The sequence below is a fragment of the Lagopus leucura genome, unplaced genomic scaffold (assembly GCF_019238085.1).
Source record: "Lagopus leucura isolate 7727_CA_CO unplaced genomic scaffold, USGS_WTPT01 Super-Scaffold_100157, whole genome shotgun sequence".
Classification (NCBI taxonomy): domain Eukaryota; kingdom Metazoa; phylum Chordata; class Aves; order Galliformes; family Phasianidae; genus Lagopus; species Lagopus leucura.
Genome location: NW_024962334.1, coordinates 31,725,745 through 31,747,141, shown reverse-complemented (window position 1 = coordinate 31,747,141; position 21,397 = coordinate 31,725,745). Strand labels below are relative to the sequence as shown.

General features: G+C 37.3%; 2 protein-coding genes across 3 annotated transcripts in view; both read right to left on the bottom strand.

The window, feature by feature from the left end:
- The window catches only part of LOC122189258 (macrophage mannose receptor 1-like), a 38,133-nt gene extending 35,898 nt beyond the window's left edge, over positions 1-2,235 (bottom strand). Inside the window, exons 1-2 of the mRNA XM_042888235.1 lie at positions 2,141-2,235; positions 1,632-1,820 (exon numbers count right to left, since the gene is read on the bottom strand). Coding sequence (XP_042744169.1) covers positions 1,632-1,698 — 67 coding nt within the window. The 5' untranslated portion in view covers positions 1,699-1,820; positions 2,141-2,235. The remainder of the gene's footprint in view (positions 1-1,631; positions 1,821-2,140) is intronic.
- A 16-nt stretch (positions 2,236-2,251) lies between these two features.
- The window catches only part of LOC122189257 (macrophage mannose receptor 1-like), a 30,808-nt gene continuing 11,662 nt past the window's right edge, over positions 2,252-21,397 (bottom strand). Inside the window, exons 11-28 of one of the 2 annotated variants that reach the window (XM_042888234.1) lie at positions 20,644-20,771; positions 19,670-19,757; positions 18,942-19,086; positions 17,725-17,760; positions 17,456-17,625; positions 16,766-16,848; positions 15,822-15,922; positions 15,327-15,466; positions 14,745-14,859; positions 13,238-13,392; positions 12,570-12,672; positions 10,924-11,153; positions 8,965-9,130; positions 7,851-7,997; positions 7,037-7,153; positions 6,262-6,435; positions 4,573-4,602; positions 2,252-4,033 (exon numbers count right to left, since the gene is read on the bottom strand). In XM_042888234.1, the coding sequence (XP_042744168.1) occupies positions 3,795-4,033; positions 4,573-4,602; positions 6,262-6,435; positions 7,037-7,153; positions 7,851-7,997; positions 8,965-9,130; positions 10,924-11,153; positions 12,570-12,672; positions 13,238-13,392; positions 14,745-14,859; positions 15,327-15,466; positions 15,822-15,922; positions 16,766-16,848; positions 17,456-17,625; positions 17,725-17,760; positions 18,942-19,086; positions 19,670-19,757; positions 20,644-20,771 (2,367 nt within the window). In that variant the 3' untranslated portion in view covers positions 2,252-3,794. Of the gene's footprint in view, positions 4,034-4,572; positions 4,603-6,261; positions 6,436-7,036; positions 7,154-7,850; positions 7,998-8,964; positions 9,131-10,923; positions 11,154-12,569; positions 12,673-13,237; positions 13,393-14,744; positions 14,860-15,326; positions 15,467-15,821; positions 15,923-16,765; positions 16,849-17,455; positions 17,626-17,724; positions 17,761-18,941; positions 19,087-19,669; positions 19,758-20,643; positions 20,772-21,397 lie in introns of those variants that run through there. The other variant, XR_006181765.1, reaches the window with a different exon arrangement.

Genomic DNA, 21,397 nt, shown 5'->3' with positions numbered 1-21,397 from the left:
GCCACAAGATTAGTTAGGCATGACCTTCCTTTGGTGAAGCCGTGCTGGCTGTCTCGGATCACGCTCTCATTCTTTATGTGACCAAGCATGTTGTCCAGGAGGATCTGTATAATATGTATATATAATATATTATATATATTATATATATATTATTTTTATTATTATTATTATTATATTTATATATATATATATATATATTATATATAATATATGTAAATAATATCATGACATTGTTTCCAAAATGTCATCAGTATAATGGAATTTTCATAAGTATAATGGATTTTATTTTTCCATATGCATCCTGAAATATATATGAAATATATACGCCTGTTGTGATTTCCAAAAGAAACCTCATGGAAGATTCAGAAGTTTGCCATCATTCTGTGCACAACGGACTTAAACCTTCTTACATACATGCCCAAATAATTGCATCTGTGTTAATTCAGTTAAAGAGTGAGCCTCTTGTCACACCTCCCTTCTTCAGCAATTGGCACGTTCTGCTACTTTTTCAGTATGAAGGACAGCGATTTGTAATCTTGCCCTGCTCTAGTATTCTCTTATTTATACATTTAACATAAGAAATCAATACAATTAAACATAATAAATCCCAAGCAAATTCTCACAAGAACAAACACTGAGCAGTGTACGGCAGTAAGGATGCTATACATGACTCTGTGTTTCTATGCTCTACTAGGTTAAGATAATGCACTGACACTAAACAAGATAGTTAATGCTCCCAAAGGATTATGGGCACCACAACTCGTGGGTCTTGCTGGTAAGGGTTATCTGCGTCGCAGTTGTACGCCTGTCAACGTATACAGCAGTTATTCAGTTGCCTGTAAACAGAACTGCCTGCTTTTCATGATTTCATATAACTCTCACTAGTTTTGGTTCACAAGGGAGATAAGTTTCATCTACAAGGACTGCCCTAGGACTTACGGGACAGAAGGGCAAAGGTTTGCCCTTCAGTACTTCACATCTTTAATTCCTGAAGAGAGATGTAACATCCCTCTGCTATTTGTCCAAGACAGTAACTGCATAGGGAACAAAAGCAAATTCCTAAGATGGGAAAGGATATTAGAATACTGTTGGTATTGAGTAGAGAATAGAACAGAAAGTGTCTTAAGAACTTCTGATTCATGAACTTTTGATGATTTTTTAATTATTATTATATTTGCATTTAATGCTCTAGCTCTCCTAAGGTCCAGTGTAACTTATAACAGTTTAGTAGTTTATTGAAGTTTCACTTATTCAAATCTAAATTAAGAACTAAGACGTAGTTCTTACCTTATCCATTTAAGCAGAAAGCTGTAAGTTGGATTTAATCTTTTAATTATTACATCTAACTACTACAGAGCATAGCATAGTGTACTTAATTTCAGCTATTGCCCCCATTGTCCTGACTTCTAACTTCCAACTTTGCCCTATTCTGATCTTCTTTACATCTTAAAAATGAACCAATGTCTTTAACTGCATATTTCTTAATCTTTTGAGAACCACTCCAGTTAGGATGAACATGACATGCAGAATAGCTGTATAAGAAAATCTTTAAGAACTTGAGAAAAGAGCAAGAGAACAAAAACTCTCACTTTCACATCTATTTTTGCAGGAGATAGAAGACAAGTACTCACCAAGTGCCAGAAAAGCAGTAGTAATGAAAGAGAAGAAAATTAAGATTGCAGAAGTCAAGTATTTCATTCCTTTCTTCTTAATCACAAAGAGATAAGCTTAATTGCTGCAGTAGAAATCTTAAAGGAGTAATTGGTGCTGGGTCCTCCTCAGCTTTGGAGAATTTTGTTTGACACAGAGAAAACTTGACGCTAAATAAGGAAACATCCTGTCACATGTGATAGTTTTGAAATATATAAATAATCACAGAATTCAGATTTGCATCTGAAACTTCATTTTCAGTGACAAACAGGTAAAAATACAGAGCCATAATTTCACGCAAATTTGACTCAGGAGAACCAATACAAATTAGACAAATCTTCACAAATCTTTCTGTTAACTAGAAATTTTAACAACAAAATAGTTTGAAAATGTACAGAACACAAACGTACAGTTAGAAGAGTAGCATGGTTAGAATAGTATATCATAGGTTTATCATGCCGGAAAGACACATCAAAAATGAAACGCTCACCCACATCTCAGGCCAGCAGGAGAAAACTCCAAAAGGAGTCTCTCCAGAAAGAGATCCTTCCCCAGTGGCAGTCAGCCTTTAAATGGGATCTAAGAGAGGTGCAGCCAGGCTCCACCCCTTCCGGTCATGCAGCTGAATTGCCTTCACCTGTGCTCCCATGACTTACTCAGTGCTTGCCTCAGGGGATCAATCAGTGGCTCAGGCCACGACTCAACATTTCCCATACAGGAAGCAATCTTTCAAAAGTATTTAATACATAAAGTATGAATGCATTTTAACACTAAATAATTTGTTTCTTGCACCAAGTGTGAGACAAAGAGAAATAATCTCAAAGAAATGAGCTGTAACCCTTTATTAAGAGGAAATCAAATTTAGCCATGGTGTAAGGAAAAATAAAATCCTTTGTTTTGAAGGAAAAATATTCAGCAGAAATTGCCTGCAGAATTTCTCATACTTTTTGCAGCTTTGTTATTAATACAAATTCACAATATATTCTGCAAAGCTAAATTGTCACTTAATGTATGAGAAGAAAACCAGTTACAGTCCACAGAGATATAGTCTACCAATATCAGCTATCAAAATATGACAATTATAATGTCATTATTTGTTATATCTATGGGGGTTTTATTCATTTGCTTACTCTTTTTGTTTGCTTATGGTATATCAGTGGCCATCAAGCAGCACTTGACTGAAATCAGTGTCAGTACTTAAAAAAAGATAAACATGGGTACGTCATAATTTATACAAAGAAAAAAAATGTGCAAGATGAAGGGGACTCAGTAAAAATATCTCAAACACAAAACACCCTTCATTCCCTGACCTCTGCAATATTTTTTGTTTGACAGCAATATCTGCCAGCCATGAGTCTAATGTCATGGGTATGCATGGACATTCCTTCCCACTGACCTCTCTTGTACAGTTCTTATGAACTTTTCAAGGGTCTTTTTTCCCCTGAAATCCTTGAAATCTTTTTTGTTTCATTTTGCAGTTAGCCACACACATAGAATTTAGAGACAACAAACAGCACAGTAATGCTGTAAGGCAGCATGTTTATGCTCTATGCTCTGCTCCTTGCTGGACTGTTTTCTCAGGAGAGGCATGGACACAGTGTCCTGTCTTCAGCTCACTCAGAGAGCTGGAGGATAATAAGAGAAGACATCCAAAAATGAGCTGCCAAGTGAAGTAAAAACAGGAATAGATTCTACCAGCTTTATTTGTCATTTATGTTATTTTACGGCTTACTTATATTTCTTCTTAGTTATATGACTTGTTTTCATGTTTCTTCCTGTTAGCCTCTCAAGGTTAATGACACACTGAATCACCAATCAGATAACATCTCCATGTGCTAATTCGACAACACTTAAGTACCATTACATAAGATATAGATCTTTTATTTACAGATAGACAGATCCTTTACAGTCTCATAGTTAATGCAAAATATTCAAAGTGGCAGGGTATGTCTAATCTAAGTTGAAGCCATGAATGAAGGACAGATATCTCACTCACAGATGCTCTATAGTGCCTAACCCATACCAAAGGAATAATTGCCGCTTTAGTTCAAGCTGCATGTTGGTACATGTAACTTTTACTAAGATTTATTTGTTCTAGCTAGATTACTTTTAAAGCTTGGATTTATAGAGTAGCTGTTATCACATCACACAGCACTGCGTTCACTTCCTCCTTCGCTGCTGGCAGGATCATTTTCATTGTTCTCTCTGGCCAGGGCACTGCTGTACTCCACCAGCATGCTGTGCTGCCCCACTGCTCGTTCAGCCTCACTCTGGATTTTGATCTTGAAGAAGAGATAAACCATGATGCCCATGCCTACTAAAATGACGAGAACCAGAATAAGGAGTATCCAAACAGTACTCTGATCCTTGTCCTTTTGGCCACCTGTAAATAAATGTAAAGCAAGTAGAAGTAGGTCTACTTATATGCATAAATAAATATGTAAACTTCTAAAAAAAACAAACGGGTCTAATTTTTCCCGTGGTGTTAACTGTGGTGTTAATTAGGAACCCAAGCTTATGAAGAAAGTAGAAGATAATCTCAACATCCGTGGTCTACTTCCACTGCTCTCTTATGTAAAGAAGCTGTGGTCATTACGATGTAAATACTATTGTATGCTTTTTCATGATAACAATTACATTAGAAAATCCAGTGTAGTGTTATTGTGTCAGTTACTTTAGCATGCAAAAGAAGGAGAAAACAGAGGAAGATCATTTTACATAAGCATTTATTTTTCCTGAGATACTGTATGTCTCCCAGGTACTGCTAAGTGTTGCTAGTAGTGAATTCAATGGCAACAGTAAATTAAGCCCACATAAATAAAGATACAGAAGTCAAGTAAATTATACATGCCCATTCATTAAAAAGCAAGTATTTATTTTCACATCTCCTTGAAACTATTGAGAAGGAAAAATACAGCCTACCTTTCACATTTGCAACTGCTTCAGGAGCAGCTGTCAAAGAGAAAGACAGATGTTTAGTCAAAAGCACATTTCTATCCAGACAATTCCATGCTCAGCAGTTCACTACTTCTCCACGTTTGCTAAATGAAGATGAAAGCGCTTGAATGATTTTAACCTGATATACACTGTAATGAAACTACAATGTTTTGCATTTTAAGCCTTCTTGCCTCTTTTTCAATATCCACAGGTACCTTCTGACTGTCAAGCAGGCTCTCCTTTGGTCGATCCATCTTGTCCTCTTTACTAGGTCTGCATGCCAGCAGGCCAAAAAACAGCTTGATATTCGAAAACTCTCCCAGACAGCAAGCAGTTCCTATGAGACCCTGCACATTCTGATGTACCACAACCCATTTGCATCTGCAGCCACATTTATCGGCTCAGGCTTTCCTGTGCAGTTGTTCCCAGCTGTGCTAAGAGGGCACCATGGGAAAGAGATGCCAGTGGTAGCGGGGTGGTGTCAGTGCAAAAGGCATGAGGAGCTGAGCACTGTGCACGTTGAGCTCCAGGCTGTTGGCAGGCAGGAGAAAAGCAACTGATAAATCATCTCTTGGAAGGATGCTGAGCTCTCCGTAGTGAAATATTTGCCTTGTTCTGATAAACTACTCTGCTGGAGAGCCTGGCAGCAGGGATATGTGCCGGCATTGTTTTGGCATTGCACTTAAGGGCCATTCACTAACAAACCCAGACAACAGAATAAGTGTAGGTGCTGAGTATGTGCTTTCTGCCACGGCCGGTAACTAGGAATTAACTTTCTGAAGTGACTTTTCCTCTAGTTGCTCAAAGAATACAAGGAGTTGCCTCAAAAGAGGAATTTCCCATTTCTGAAAATGCTCTGCCATCACTACCAGTGTGTACAGCTGCCTTCCTCACCAGATGCAGCTCTGCTCTGCTAGGAGAAAGGGCATAAACTTGGAAACACCCCAAACCCTCGGTTTGCGAAACAGAGCAGGAAATAGTACTGTTGTTTTTTCTTCTTCTTTTTCTTTTTTTTTTTTTTTTTTTTTTTTTATCCTGTGGAATTAGCAGTTAAAGTCAAAAATACCACATGGCTCTTGGCTCACTGTATTCTGATATTTCTGCTTCCTGACCAAAACAGATGGTGCTCAATTACATAGAAACACAACATTAAAAAATATATGCTAACCAAAACACTTCTACTATTTTTAAAGGTCACTATACATCTTCTGGATTTTGCTTCCGTTCTGTTATTATTGAAATGGAATTGCTTCATCTATCTGTTGCTGGAACAGCATGTAACAGTACAGAAAGAGGAAGAAAAGCAAATTATTGATACAAGTCTTGTTCTGTAGCAAAGGTTTGATGTTAGAAGGAAGAAATGTGTGTTTATCAGAGGGGAGCAAAGCCACAAAGAGTTTAACAATTTTACAGAAAACATTGAACCTCTTTAGTTGGGAACTGAAAACTCATTACAGAATGTGAGAAAATCTGAAGTTACAATGCAGTAAAACATGATGAGGTGTCTATCTGTTTGTAACACTTTTTTTCTGAATGTTGAAATAAGCAATAGAGAAAAGTCCATAAACCATTTTATGGGATTTTTCGTGTGCTTTTTATAATGAAGATATTGCACGTTACTACTGCTAACAGAATACCATAACATCAAAAGCATATATTGAATCAGTTACTTACTCTTTGGTGTCTTACAGATAAAACCCTTTCTGGAGGAGCAAGGGATGCTATTCCAGGACCCAGAGGAGGCAGAGAGCTGCACACAGTACTCGTTCTCACGCTGCTCTTCCAAGGGCTCTGCTTCACCCCAGTTGACAAAGTCCAATGCACTGTTGTCTTGCCAGAGCAGCTGCCCTGGTGTTGCAGATATTTTAGCAGTACCAAGCATTACATATCAAAGATCTTCACTTATGTTTATTTTTCCTCTATTAATTAATTTACTCAGCCTAATAAAGTGATACCACTTCCACCATTTTGTGGCTATTTTATAATGTATTTTTTCTTACCCTCCTTAAAAACAGCACAATTGCTTTTCAGTATAATTATTTAATTTTCTCTATTTGAGAAGCCTGACAGAACTCCAGCCAGACACCAGCAGTGCAGGCACTGCCCAGTCAAGAGCAGGCTGGAGTGTGGAGGACATTCCAAACAGACACAAAGAAAGCCGGTGGGAATATTCCTTCCAATAGACCTGGCAGGGCTGTGCTGGCAGGAAGGCATATACCCTTTCTCCAGGCAATAGTCAAGATCCTTCACTGGAGCCAAGCAGACATTTTTTTCCTACAGACTGTCACAGATATTGTTTAAAATAACAACTACCAGTAATTTTTAAATATATTTTTTGTTTTTACCTAGAATTAGTTCACTGAAAGCAAAAATATATCTAAATCATATTTCCATTTACTGTACTTAATCAATACTATTTATGACCATATGTAGAAATTAGAATAGTTACCACTTATATTTCTGTATAATCCTATCCAAAAGCCACTTGTCTTGCTTGTGTATAAGTCTGCATGTTCTGCCAGGAAGTTGGATTCAGCCAAGTCTTTTACAGAAGTCAGCATTCCACCTATCACATATAAGAAAGAAAGGAGAAGACAGTTGGAGGTATTCCCTAAGATAGAAGTCAGCGAAAATTAGAGGCTCAGATATAGGGCAATTTTAATAATAAATCCCCTCCCTGATGGCAGGGAGTAAGGAAGGGTTAATGTAGAGACTAGAAAGTAGCACAGGTGAACAGCACAGGCTAGCAGAAATATTGTTTGAAATGAAAGATATGAAAAGCATGACGGGTGAGGACAAAAGGATGATGAGTTTGAAATATCAGGCAAAAAAACAACATAATATTTTTCAGGTGTTTGGATAATATTCTTCATAGATATTATGAGTGATTATTTATTCTTAATGGATTTGACAGGCTGATACATAGCAGATAAAAGTACTCAGCAAACAAATTTGCAATTCAAACTGCAAGATTAATTTTTCTGGCAGAGGAGGCAAACTGTAAGTGGAGGAGGAGAAAACTAAGAGGATCTAATAGGATGTGAAACCAAAGGACCTGTTATTTTGGGCAGAACAGTGCTTCCCTTTCTCCTTCACAGATAAGTGAACGGCATCAATGAACCATGATATTAATGTCTTTTTTTTTTTTTTTTTTTTTAATATACACAGATTTTGCAACATTGTCAAGATTTTTCAAAAGCGACTATTATTTTTTTTTTTTTTATGTCAATATTGAGATCCCAACTTCAGAAAGCGATTACTACCTGACTGAATGCATCGAGTCACAGACTGAACCCAGCTCATTTCATTGGCATTAAAGTAATAGCAGTAGCTACGGAAAGGAATCCAAGCTATGGGACCTGACTGAGGACATCTTCCAATATCCTGTGGAGGATCAGAAGAAAGTATATCTGAAAGAAATGAAACATTATGGATGTTTTCACTGATTAGATATTGCAGTTCTTTGGATATGAAAAAAAAAATATTTAAGATTAAAAAAAAAAAAAAAATTCTTAAAAGTAGTGACAATCTACTTCAGTACACACTGCTAGAATTCCCAGTGACTATGCTGAAAGTGACAGTGAGGAGCAGAACTGAACAGTCACAGCTGAACAGTGCACCTGCAGTGTTCACCTTCAGTGTTACCAGCTGAATTAAACAAGGACTGCTCAAAGGACATCTGTGTGTTCAGGGCTTTTTAAAATTCCAGTTACTTGTTATGAGTGTCAGCTTCATACAAATAAGAGATACAGTAAAAAACCATTAAAAAAACCATAAGGTAGAAAACCTAACCATTTGATTTTAAATGAGACTCCTACTAAATTTTAAGTTACAATTGAAGTTTTTAATCTAATGTTTTCCTTGATATGATAATTCTTACATAGTTTTACTGCAGACAATGCATGGAATGATCAGAAACTCACTGAATTTTTGTGTAGTTGCCCCCATTTTCCCACAGGCAATGACATTATAGAGTGAAACAGTGACATTGTCAGTTAATATGTACATTTTTAATTAAAAAGAAAATTGAAAATGTTTGGCATAGAAATGAAATCATAGCCACACTACAGAAAAACAGCTCAGAAGGAACTCAGAATTTCCATTAACGCTGCTTTAGAGCTAACATCACTAGGGCTAACATCACTTGATCTAGGACAAGTGGGACAAGTGAGAAAACAAAGTTTGATCCCGCCCCACAGTATGACAGAAGCATTTTAATTTGTAGCATTCTCCTGCTGAATGATGAGTTCATCAAAACAAAATATTTTTCTTGCAGAACAAAGGTATTATTCCTTAATATATACTTAGAAATATGTAGGTTAGTCAAGGCAGATTCAGGAAGGTTTCTGCCTTAAAACCAAATAGCATCAAACTTACCCTCAGATTTTTTGCAGGCAGAAAAGTGTTTTTCATTACAAGGTGCTGTTTTCCATTCCCCGCTGAGATCTAGGAAGACACATGCTATTTTCTCTTTTGGTTCTTCATAGTACCAATTAGAAAAATCAATTTTCCTTTTATCACTCCATCTGTGGTACCCATAACTCTAGAATTGAAACACACTTTTTAATATAGTTTTTCCACATCCTCATCTTCCATTGCAGATAAGCAGATTTCCACACAAACACACAATTTTGCAGTAAGGTGTAGAACTCAGTATATCTGTGCTTGCACTATTAGAATGTTAACTAAATCAAAACACAGCAGCACAAATTTAAGACACAGCAGAATGCCTCCAATTCACAGCCCATGAGGGTGTTTTGAAGGCTAGATGGTGCTTCCAAGGTTCTCTTGGTAACAGTCCCTTGTTGGATGATCTGAGGAGGCAGGTAAGCACAAAGACCAAGGTGACCATGAGAAACTCAAAGCCTGCAGAACCATCAGGAGGAATCAGGGCTATGAAGGCAGCTGTCAGACAAGGACTCTTGAGCTCAAGTGCAGCTCTGAGAAGAAACATTCAGGAGTAAATGCAGCTACTACCATGAAAACCTCAGAAAATTAGAAGTTTCTTAGGAGTGAAAGATAAACACAAGGGAGCAGAAGCATTTAAATCAAATACACAAGCTCCTCTTGAGCTCAGCACAACTTGGGCAAGGTCACTGCCTGGGGAACAGGAAGAACCTCAGAATTTCACCCTACAAGAGCAAGGTCAGATTCTTTACAGATGTTTGGATCATCACATATCTTCCTGCCAGACTTGTTCATAATTATTAACAGCTTTCTAACACATTTCTATGATTATCACCCAGCTTTGATATTAAGTGGACTTAAACACCAGCATTTGTTTTGGAAAGAGGTCTCCTGTGATGTTCTGCAAATGTGGAGATCTGTGTCAAGCTCAGTGACGCAGTCACATACCAAACACAAAGACATTCTGAGATTCTGTCTAGTATGGAAAGGCACTGTCAGAGGCCATAAGATATATTTTTTTCAGCAACAGCTGCATTGTCTCATGCACTGTGGCCTTTTATTAGTGCGACTGCATCATATAATCAGAAATGTCATCATTACACAACATTAATTGCAAGATCTCCCTAGGGATACTGTAGGTTCAAACATTTTACTTAGTTATATGTCAGTGTGGAATCACAATCAGCGAAAACAATGACAAGTGAAGAAAATTATTACTCATGAAAGAACTAATCTTTAGTATCAGTGTAGTTTACTTAGCTCAAATAAAGATGCAAGAAAAGCATGTTGATAATGTAAATGAATTGAGTAATGACATATTTATCTGAGAAGCTGACGCTTACTTTGGCACACAGTTACAGAGCTAATGTTTACTCCAGTGTTTCTCTAGACAGCAATGGACCTGCATCATTCTTCACTTCTTTGTGATTCACTTTTTTGGATGCAGTTTTTTGTTTGTTTGTATGTATTTTACTGCTCTTAACCTTATGGACTTTGTGTGTGTAACAATGAAGGTGGTCAGAGGCATATGGGGTCTCTATGAAACCTTCTGATCTAAAATTAGTGATGAAAATACAGCTGCCAACAATCACAAGGCTCTATCATTAATGACCTTGGTGGTCCCCTTGAGTAGTATTCACCTCTCCTAAAAGCGGACATCTGAAAATTTACCAGGTAGTTTGACATGTGTGTGTACCCAAGATTCCCACACTGTTAGTAAAGAGATCAATGCTGTCAGAGGCTTCCATCCCTCTCCATTGCCTGGGATGAAGTTTAACATTTTTAAGATGATAAAGCTAAATGAAGTGAGTGTTGTCCACCATTTCTAGGCTCCCAAAACCTATTCACACTACAGATCTCCCTCCTTTAATAACAATATAATCAATTAACAGCATTTAACCACAGCAATCATCAACTGATTAATCTTACCATATTGCTATTCAGTCCAATCCATAAGGGCTCGCCATATTGTGCTGCCTGGAGCAGGAGAAATATATTACTGTAATAATCTGAAATGCTGGCAAGCTCTGAAGATTTCGCCCTGCAGGCTTTCCTTGCTTCTTCCCAACTCATTTTAGAAGAAATGATTAAATAGCTACTGTTACCATAATGGAAGAAGTCAGAATCTGGAGCAGTTGTGGAATGAAATAGTTCAGGCTCTGCAAAAAGATTTGAGAGGAGGAAGAGAAAACATTGATAGTTCCTAGTTGCCTAAAAAGCAGTATAACTTCTCAGTAATGATTAACATAGCGTAGTACACAGATATTTTGATATTTTGTTACAGGCATTGAATAAAACCATTTATCATTTAAGATGCAGGAAATATTTAATAAAAGTAACTTAGAATTGTTTGTAACTATAATTTACATAGAGTACTCAGGGATTAGGGAGAAGCAGATTCTGCAGACATACACTGCCACCAGATAATGACTGGACTAGGAGATCTTAGTGGTCTTTCCCAACGTTAATGATTTTTTTGAAAACTTATGAATATGGGTCACAAAGCTATTCATTATCCAGTTCTCTCCTGGATTCTTCCCCTACTGCAGTGTAAGTGAAATTCCTCTCAGAAAAGTATGGAGCAGGATCTCCATGCCCTCTGAGTTTCAAAAAGGGTGAATTTCATTCTAATATCAGTTTGTGACTCTCCTTTTCTGTGCAGGATAAATCGAAAAAAGAAATTGTATTTGCACCTTAAATGGTATATATGGAAGTAGAAAAGGTGGTGCTGAGTACAGTAAAAGGGCATTAATGTTCATACGATGCTGAAAACATCCTAAAGTGGTGTCAATTAGGGATGCACTTGTGCATCTTTCTGCCACTGCATGGGGTATAGCACCAGGCCTAGCTGTGGCTTCCCCTTGTATTTTTAGCCACAGAACTTGGCTCACTACTCAGCAGTTCCTGTTTCTCTTCCTGCAGACTCTGCAGCATAGCTGTTCTTTGGTTATGTCTCCCACCCTGAGGATATATGAAGAAGATAAGAACTTTTGTCCTTCTGATCCTTAGTCTTAAGATATAAAAGCATTGCAAGAGACTGATGGGCAACATATACTCAGTTTTACTGACCTTAATTAACCCCTCCAAGAGAGGCATGTGAGGGGTTTTGGTGAGAGGGTTTGCCTTTGCCAGCTAACCTTATTCAGATATCCTTATCTGTGCCTGTTAATTAGGTGATAGACAGCTAAATTACTTTTGTGAAATGAGAGAAACAGGATTTTGAAGGCACAGATCATCTAACTTGTGTTGGGCACTTCTGTCAGGATCAGATGTATCCTGCCTCCAAAGAGTCCACTATGTGTGGGCAACCAGCCTGTATGTGCATCTCTGGTCTGCAGAGCGGGTGCATTCAGCTCCCCTGAAAGCTGTGAGAGGAGGGGCTGTAAAACACAAACTCTTCTGTAATTCTTATCCCAGAGCAGGCTTCATATCTGGAATTCTTGAGCTAGGAAAGGAGCCTTGCTTGCTTCACCTCAATTTCAGTAGACATAAGAAGGCAACTGTAGTGGAAGACATGTGTGCTCATATTATCCAGTACCAGTCTTCCAACAAAGAGCATGAGAAATAGAACTTACTGCTGTCCATCTGGCAAATATAGCTTTTGTTGTGATGGCAGTCTGTGTTTTCCCACTTCCCTGCTTCATTTACAGATCTTACTGCCATCGCAATACAGTCAGTCTAGGGGAAAAAATAGAAAAGAAACTTATAGGTGATAAAATGAAAGAATGAAAGATACCTAGCAAATAGAAAGGTCTAAGGAGGCCATGGTTTTTGGTTTTTGTTTTGTTTTGTTTTTGTTTTTTGTTTTTGTTTTACTTATCACTTCTTGGAAAAGAAATGCATCTTGGTTTATATCTTGAGTACTTTCCTTGGCATATTACTATAAGAATGTTGTCAGTTTCTTAAATTTTTTGAGTGCAGAAAAGATATTTTTAATATAGTTTATGTTAATCTATACTTAATTTGCTGAATCTTTAATTTGCATTCACACTGTACAAAGAGAATAATAAAATGAACTAAGAAACAACAATGCTGATTATTTTCAGTAAAATCTAACTGTAATAAACTACAGCAGACCTTTTCTACAGTTATAGTCTTCTGCAAAGGAATGAAGATAACTACATGCACTTAACAGAACTATTAATCTCTGGGTCAATTTTTAAAACTTCTACTCGGTTTGAGGATGCTGTCTAAGTTATGCATGTACTGATTTTATTTCCTGTTTACCTGTATTGTCTCATACCTTCCAGCCAACTCTACTGTATTTACCCAAGGGGAATCCTCTTGCCCAACATGCATAATCATAAGGGCTTCCATCTGTCCAAACATATGAATGCTTATCATTTAATCCTATCCAAGTCTCATCCGTGACATCCTTTAGATGGAAAGTGAGGAATGCTAAAAGAAAATAAATTTTAAAATGAATATTTTAACTGAAGTAGTTTCATTATATTAAAAATATAAAATAAGCAGTTTTTAATATAAAAATGTTACTCAGAGAACTCTTGTAAATATTATCAAAATTAGGGCTAGAAGGAAGTTTGAAAGAATTAATTAGTCTTTCTAAAGTTAGCATCAACTAACTTTACATATGTCATTTACAGTGGAAATTTGTACACTTTGAATTTCTGAGGGCAGTTCAAACATTGCTTTTTATCACATTTTCCAAGGCCAGAGGGAACAGATTATTTTTGTCTTTCCACCCTATACTGTTGCCAAGAGATGAGAAGCATCAACAACTCACTCCAATCTGTGCTCTGGATCAAGCAGCTTTGGATTTTCCTTCACAGGGGCTACATAGATGGAGACTGCTTAGATAGCTACTATTTAGAATTGGAGGCTATTTTGGCTGTTGTAAAACAGCCAAAATTACAGTTAGTGGAAGCAAAGAATGAGTTTTGGAGAAAACAAGAGGTGCTGGGAAAGGCCAGAGGGATTTGGGGGGTGATGGATGAGAAGGAAGCAGAAGATTTGGATGTCTATGGACAATAGGTTTCTTCCAGTGTTGCCTCCTTCTTCTCCTTCTATCCTCCAACAATGCTGATTCATGTTTAGTTTGCAGTTCAGCTTCAGATCTTATTAGGGCTACTGACATTTTGTTTTCATGCAAAAGATTACTGGTATGTTGATATAGTTGTTTGCACCTAAACTCATTCAATTACTTCCTTCCCTTCTCCACCCTTCCCCATCCAAAAAACAAAAATCTTGTCAAGAATGTTTCAAATTCTAACCCTGACCTCCACCATGCCACTACATCACCTGAAAAGGTGACATATGTATTACTTGTTGAAATGGTTAAAAAGTGATATTGAATATTACAACAGTCAGGAGTTTTTTGGAATAACATTTTCTGCCCTCATCCTGGAGAACTACTGGTGACCAATGCATAGTTTTCTGAAGATACTTCTGACCTTGTAAAAGGGGAACTATGAGAAAGGTGTGATGGGTTTACCATACAGAGGGGTCACAGGAGTATTCATCTTTACAGTCATTACATGATTATTCTACAATTTCCCCATGACTAGCAATGCCAGCAGGTTCTGTGTACTGTCATCAATACATACAGAACCTGAGTGTTTTGATCCAGTGCAAAATAATTATGTCATTTCAAAGTGCTCACATATGTAGTAATCACAAGAAAGAATTCACTTGGCCACAATATCCACAGCTACACTTTTAACTAACAATTATAACCTCTTTGGTGAGATTTACTGGCTTTGCAGCTAGCACCAAAAGTTGAGATACCATACCTTGTACTTGAGCATTGTGTATAGAGGCCAAATTTCCCCCTAGTTCTATACAAGCACTTCTTGCTGAGTACCAAGTCAGTCTCTCTTCTTGCCTGGACCCAACTATTTTATAACACTGTAGGGAGAGTAAATAATTAAGCAAAATTTCAGGTGTCAAAGAGAATTATATTTGATTTGATTAATCAGTCCCTGCATACAAAGAGCAGCAGTTGAGGTAGCTGCTGAAATGCCATACATTCAGCCAGTGAGGAGTAGACACAGCTAATCACAACTTTGTGTGTGCAGGGCTCAGACCCATGGTATTTCTGTATATCCGTGCAATAAAGATGTCTAAAATAAAAAGAAAGTTACAGAAACCAAAGAAGTAACAATGGCTAACTGCATTTGAGCACTCAGAAATTATAATTTAATAAAAGTAAGTTCAGAAAGAGGAAACAAAAAAAAAAACCCAGAAAAGTTGACTCCACTGCTAGTTAAAATGTCACTTAAGAGAGTAGTGTATAAAATGGGAGCACTTATGCAGTTATTTGTAGCTAGTCTTCTAAAAGCTGATGATATTTGTTACTTATTGTGTATACGTACCTTATTTTGAAACAAAATCCACATTTCAGGACATCCTCCCAGAGGCGGAAGTACAGTGGGAACAAATCCTGAGTAAGTTGAATTGTGCCTTTCACAGATGAAGGCATTTTTCAAACCACAGTTTACATCGTTCCAAAAGCCTGTAAATAAAAGAAATGCAATCAGTCTGTCAAACACTCCTACTGCCATTGCAGAGGGTAACCCAGCCAACATTCATAACTCACAAACATAACCTTCCAGAGACATATAACAGTCGAGACAGTCGACATTTACACTAGCAGCCCAAACAGAGCCCTCTTCCCACTGCAGTACATTTGTCTTCTATGAGCACTGACATACACTTAAACCTTAATGTACTTGTTATGAAAAATAGTTCCCATTGTTCAGCAGCCAATGGGGAGCCTTAGGTTTAAACAGGTGGCAAAACTTTTAGCTTTTGATGAATAAGCCCATTAAGATATTTTACCAAATATTTCTTGCTGCTGTTTTACTCACCAAAATCTTTTCTCATTACCACACAGTTTTCATCGTTATGTGAATAATTGGGTTCGCCTGGAGCCCAGGCAACATAGTTCACAGGGGTTTTACCCAGCCAGCTGAAAGAAAAAAAAGACAGATGGTTGCCATACAGACATCTCCAGCAGCCAATTTGAGTTATGAGTGTTTAGCAGAAGGGCTGAGCAAGGTATGATTAGTGACCAAAGAACAAAGGCTCTACATATACTGAGAGGACAGATCCACAGCATTAGTGCTGCCTCTCACCTGTTCAGTGCTGTCACACTAAAGTCCCATCAGTGTCCCGTTTGGCCAAAGGCTGGATACATAGTGTTGGACTCGGCAGCTTCTAACAGTCTGGATGAGGCTGTAACACCAGAGCATGGACTTGCCTTTCATTTTAGAAAGGTATCCTCATGAAAGTCTTCTACAAACAGATTTCTAAAAAGGTTACCTAACAGGAATTTCAGAGAGCTGTGAGATGCACAAGCTTCAGGCTCACATAACTTGAGCCAGTGGGATTTCTCTGGTTAAATGTTTCTGTGTGAACCTCCAAAGTTTCTACATAACTATTAGAGATCTAAGTCTGAGTTAAACCCATCATAAGGTGGATGTCTAACACCACAAATCTTGCTGTTTATGTTCATTGCCTGTGAAGGGATGCCTGGGTCTCAAATTCACATCTCTCAGTGTCAGACAGCATGTGAAATGAGCGTTACCCATGAAATGTTACGTTTGCTCGCCTTGATTTGGAAGGAACACACACTGTTTTGCTAAAGTATAGAAAAAAAATAATATCCCTCATCTCAGACTTTTGAAACCTACCAGAGTTCTGTCACACAAGTGTTATTAACTAAAGAACACACAAGTACCTGCATCCATAGAGCGAGACGAAATTACAGTTTGCTGTCCATTAACAGCTTTAGTACTCTTCTTTTACCCACCTGAGCTTCCGATCAGAACTGACAAATAAGCCAATGAAATATGATTCCTCTTGGAGAAATACACCACCCAGTTTTCTGTTAATCTAAAACAAAAGTGATTGGCACAGTTAACAACTGGACAGTTCTTCAGCTGTATTTTCGGTTGTTTCACAGTCTCAAACCTGGGCTGCAAGAAGGCAACAGATGCAGGATCTCTGAACTGTTCTTTGCTACACCTTTAACATTCACATGCCTTTTTTCTCTTCCTACTAAAGACAGTAGTAATGTCTAAAGACAGTGGAAATTACTGGAAAAATACACCATAATACAAATACGTAATATAGGACAGAAACTCAGGATTTTAGCCTGGATAAACAGCTAAAATCTTTTTATTTTTTCATCTGCTCTGCATCAGAATTGAAACGTCCCTCATCAGCATTCTTGGCTGCTGATCTCAAACCTTCAGGACGGCTGGAAAGTCCCACTGCCTGCCAGTGAGGATGAAGCTCAGGTTCCTGTTTTGTGCTGGATGCTTCAAGACCAATGCAATAATTTTACCAAGCAGTTAAAATAAAAAACAGTGAAATTCTTAATGGGTTCAAAAGTGCCTACAACCAATGTGCTCAGTTAATAATTAGTACATATATATATAAATAAAAATTGTAATTACTATGTAAATAATAATAGATAATCAGTAGGTTCAGTGCTTACATATTTCCAAATAAGCTGTCTTTCATTTTCATCCTCAATGACAACGAGATCTGCAAAGTTCCTCTGGCAAATTCTCCGTGCTTTTTCCATAGGGACACGTTCTCTGCTGAAATAGTACTGCTTATCTTTGTATATAATCCACCCATCAGCAGTTTGTACAGCTTGATATTCTGGAAGATAAAGAAAAACATATTTGACATCATATCATATCTGTACAAAGCCCAAAAACTATACAGTAAAACTTCCACTGAAAGAGGAAAAAAACCTACCATGTTTGTTGTTTGGTTCAGGTTTGAGCAGTGTACCTGTAAAATAAAACGTAATTATGAGCAATGTTCCAAACACAAAACAAACAATGGGGAAATCACAAGCCGGATAGATTTGATTTGTAATGTTATACATGGATCTCCAGGTGCACCAGGCTAAATAATAATGTTGCATGCTAAAAAATAAATGAGATAATTAACTTCAGTCCATCTCCCCTTTCATTGGGATCTCATCTAATTGATACACACAATAACAAGGTCTAATTATTTCCTTTATTTAATTTTATTTATTTATTTTTACTACTGAGAGTAGTAGTCAAGTACCCTAGAGTCAAGATGAGCTGACTGGAGTATCTCTGCCACAGTTTGTGAATTCCTCCTAAGCATCTCACAAAGCCTTCTGTGCAGTGCAGCAGGCTCAGCATGTCTGCAGGGCTGTGCAGGATGTGCTGGTGAGCAGCAGTGTTCTGCCAGTGTGTGTGAGAACTAATCTACCCACAATGGAACAGGGATTCTTCCAGTTCAGGTAAGTAATTTTTCGATGGTAATATGGTGCATTTCTGGCTATTTGTTGGCAGAGGTCCATTAGATATACTCAGTGATGTGTGCGCAGCTGCTTCTCCTTTCCCCTCCCTATCCTTCCTCTCACAATTTCCCCAAGTGCATCCACCGTCCTTTTAACTTCTGGGAGCTTTTAAAGTAGATCTAGGAGTCTTTCAGGGCTACAGTAATTCTATTTTTGATCAGCTTTTCAATATTCTAGTTCCTATAGCAACTTAACCCTCTCTCTAGTTCCCATTATCTGTCTTACAATGGGAACCAAACCTTTTTTTTTTTTTTTAAATCTTTTGCGTAGGGAACTCAGTCTCCTGCATCTTCAGGTCTCCTCTGTGAACCCATAGAAGATAGCAAGATAAGGAGATTTTATCTACTTTTATCTTATCCTTGTCTTTCTAAGAAGATTAAGTATCTTTGCCTTGCAAATTTATTCAACCCACATCTAAAAGAGATAAAGCTGGATATAAAGCAATTTCTTGAACTTCCTACATCTGAGTACAACTGAAATATCTCAATTTGTTCCTCTTGCTTTAAGTGTTACCTTCACCGCTCTACTTTTACAATGAAAAATTCCCAATATATTTCTTTAAATTTGCTGAAATCCATATAATTTCTTTTTGAATTGTACTTATCACTCCAATTAAATGGTGAAGTAGTTGTACCTTTTTTAGTTTCACAAATCCAATTAAGCAAATGTTCACAGTACAAGTCATTCCAGCGCATTTGTGGTGATCTATTAAACATAACACAGTGCTCAATTCCTTTATCATTATTAGGTTCATCTTCATCCCAGTTCTCATAAATTACCTGTGTGGGAAACACAGCTCATTCACTACGTGCTTTGAATGGAATGGAAGTAATTGAGATTTTTGTCTCTCAGTGTCAGGGTCTCATCAGCCCAAGCAGCTCATTTATGCAATCAAAAGGAGTTCAGAAAACTCTGATCAGGCTGGGGAGGTCTTACTAATATGTTCACTTTCCATCACTTCCCAGAGGTGAAAAGATTACACTTTCTAGAAAGCATGGAGGAAAAATAGATGCATGGAGGGAGTGACATTAATCTGATTCTGTAAGAGATGGCGAGCTGACTTCCCCAATTCTGTTGCGCAGCAGGGGTATGGGTGTGGTGAAGACCTAAGAGCACATGCAGTGGAATATGGGATATAGCATGGTGCGAGTGATGAGGATAGTTATGAGTGATGTGCTTCCAGAGTGCTGAGACAGTGCCATTGCTGAGACAACTGCTGCAGCTGTTCAGCTGACGGTGAACTGCTGCCCTACAACAGCTTAAAGAGGTTGGAAAAAAGCACTAAAACCATGAAAATCTATATGTTATAAAAACTACAAAAAAAAAAAAAAAAAAAATAGTATCCAGCAAATAAGTACTCACAGGAGAACCATCAATCCAGGTAAATCCTTCGTCAGGATTTAAGAGAAACAAACCCATCCAGAAACCCTGAGTTTGCAGTCCTTTTTCCCTGAAAGAAATCATACAATATCAGTACATGAATGCAGAAGAGGAGCCGTTAAATGCTGGAAAGCATAAAAACATGCAGCTTTGAGTCACATCTGAAGCAGGAGCTACTCCTTCCCTGCTGGCCCACAGCCAAGCTCATTAACTGCACTCTTTGACATGGAGTTCCCAAAGTTCTGTGCTGGCATGGGACATGTTGAAGTTAATTTGGAGGAGAAGCGGAGTAGCACAGTGCTAGCTCAGGTCCCATACTTGTGGCTGAAGTACAGTTCCTAGTTCCTAGCAGGAATTCATAGAAACAGCTTTTAATAAAAGTAAACTGTGACTAGAGAGCTATGATGCAATCTAATAAATGAAAAAGTAATTTCTTTTTCAACTTCTCTGATTTCCTCCATGGCACTTCTTGTGATGGCATTTGATGGCAATATGGCATCTATAATGTTAATATAAATGAATGAAAATTAATTCATTTGATTTGAGTAGTCTTCAATTTATAGGCTAGTAATTTCCACAAGGATTTTTTTGTGTTTAAGTTTTTTTGAATGTATGTATTAAAATATGAATCGTAACCATGAAAAAACCCACACAATTAAAGCTGAACATTTTAGTGCCTCCTTTTTGGAAGAAGTGGTTCACATGTACAACGTTGATCAGATCTGGAGAACAGCCTTAACAAGAAACTGTGATGAAAACTTCAGAATTTCAAAGCTACATGAAAATATTCAAGTTGAAATATGTATATTTAAAATATCACACTGAATTGTATTTCCAAATGAAAGCTATTTTCTTTTAAAGTTTATCATTTTTATTCACTTAATACTCAGCTCCTAATGTATATTATTATTTAGCATAACATGAACATAAAAAAGAATGACTGTGCAAGTACTCACAATGCTAACTGCCATATAAAAACTTGATCTTCTTTTGAATTGATTGTGACCAGATTTCCTCCTATTTCTCTACAGAATTCTTCAGCTTCAAACCAATTCTTCTTTAGGTTTTTGTCCCTCACAAAGAACTATTGAGAAAAAAATTGTGATAAGTTATAAAATATAAATATAAAGTTTGATGTAAAAATGTGATTTGCTGTGTAATTGAGATCAATATTATTTTAGAATCCCATTAAAACTAAGACAACGTCTTTCAAGACCTATAGAATTAAACATTAGTCATGTAGATTGTAACTATATTTTTCTCTTCTATTTTAAAATATCAAGGGAAGATTAGCCTAGGTTTCAGGGAAGAACAAAAAGTGTCACAATAGTTTATAACTTAATTAGAGCTTTGAACACCGAAGGGCTCAAAGAAAAACAGAATTGACTAGTCTTAGTATTGTGCAGTAGAAAGCAGGAGATTATTGAGAAATGGGAGGCAGGTAAATCAATATGTTGAAATAGGAAAGATAATATGGATGGAGACAGACATTTTGAAAGGGGCTGAGGAAGAGCTTTTATACAGCACTGCAAGCTCTGCATCCTAGTACGAAGTACACATGGTCTTGAAGAATGATGCTTGACATTTTGGGGCAAGGATAAGCAGCAAGCAGATACACAGAAAAATCAATAATGAGTAACAACAATTAACTGGCTGTGACATAAAAGTTGATACCCTTGTAAATAGAAGGCTAAAATCGTGTGTCCTTCT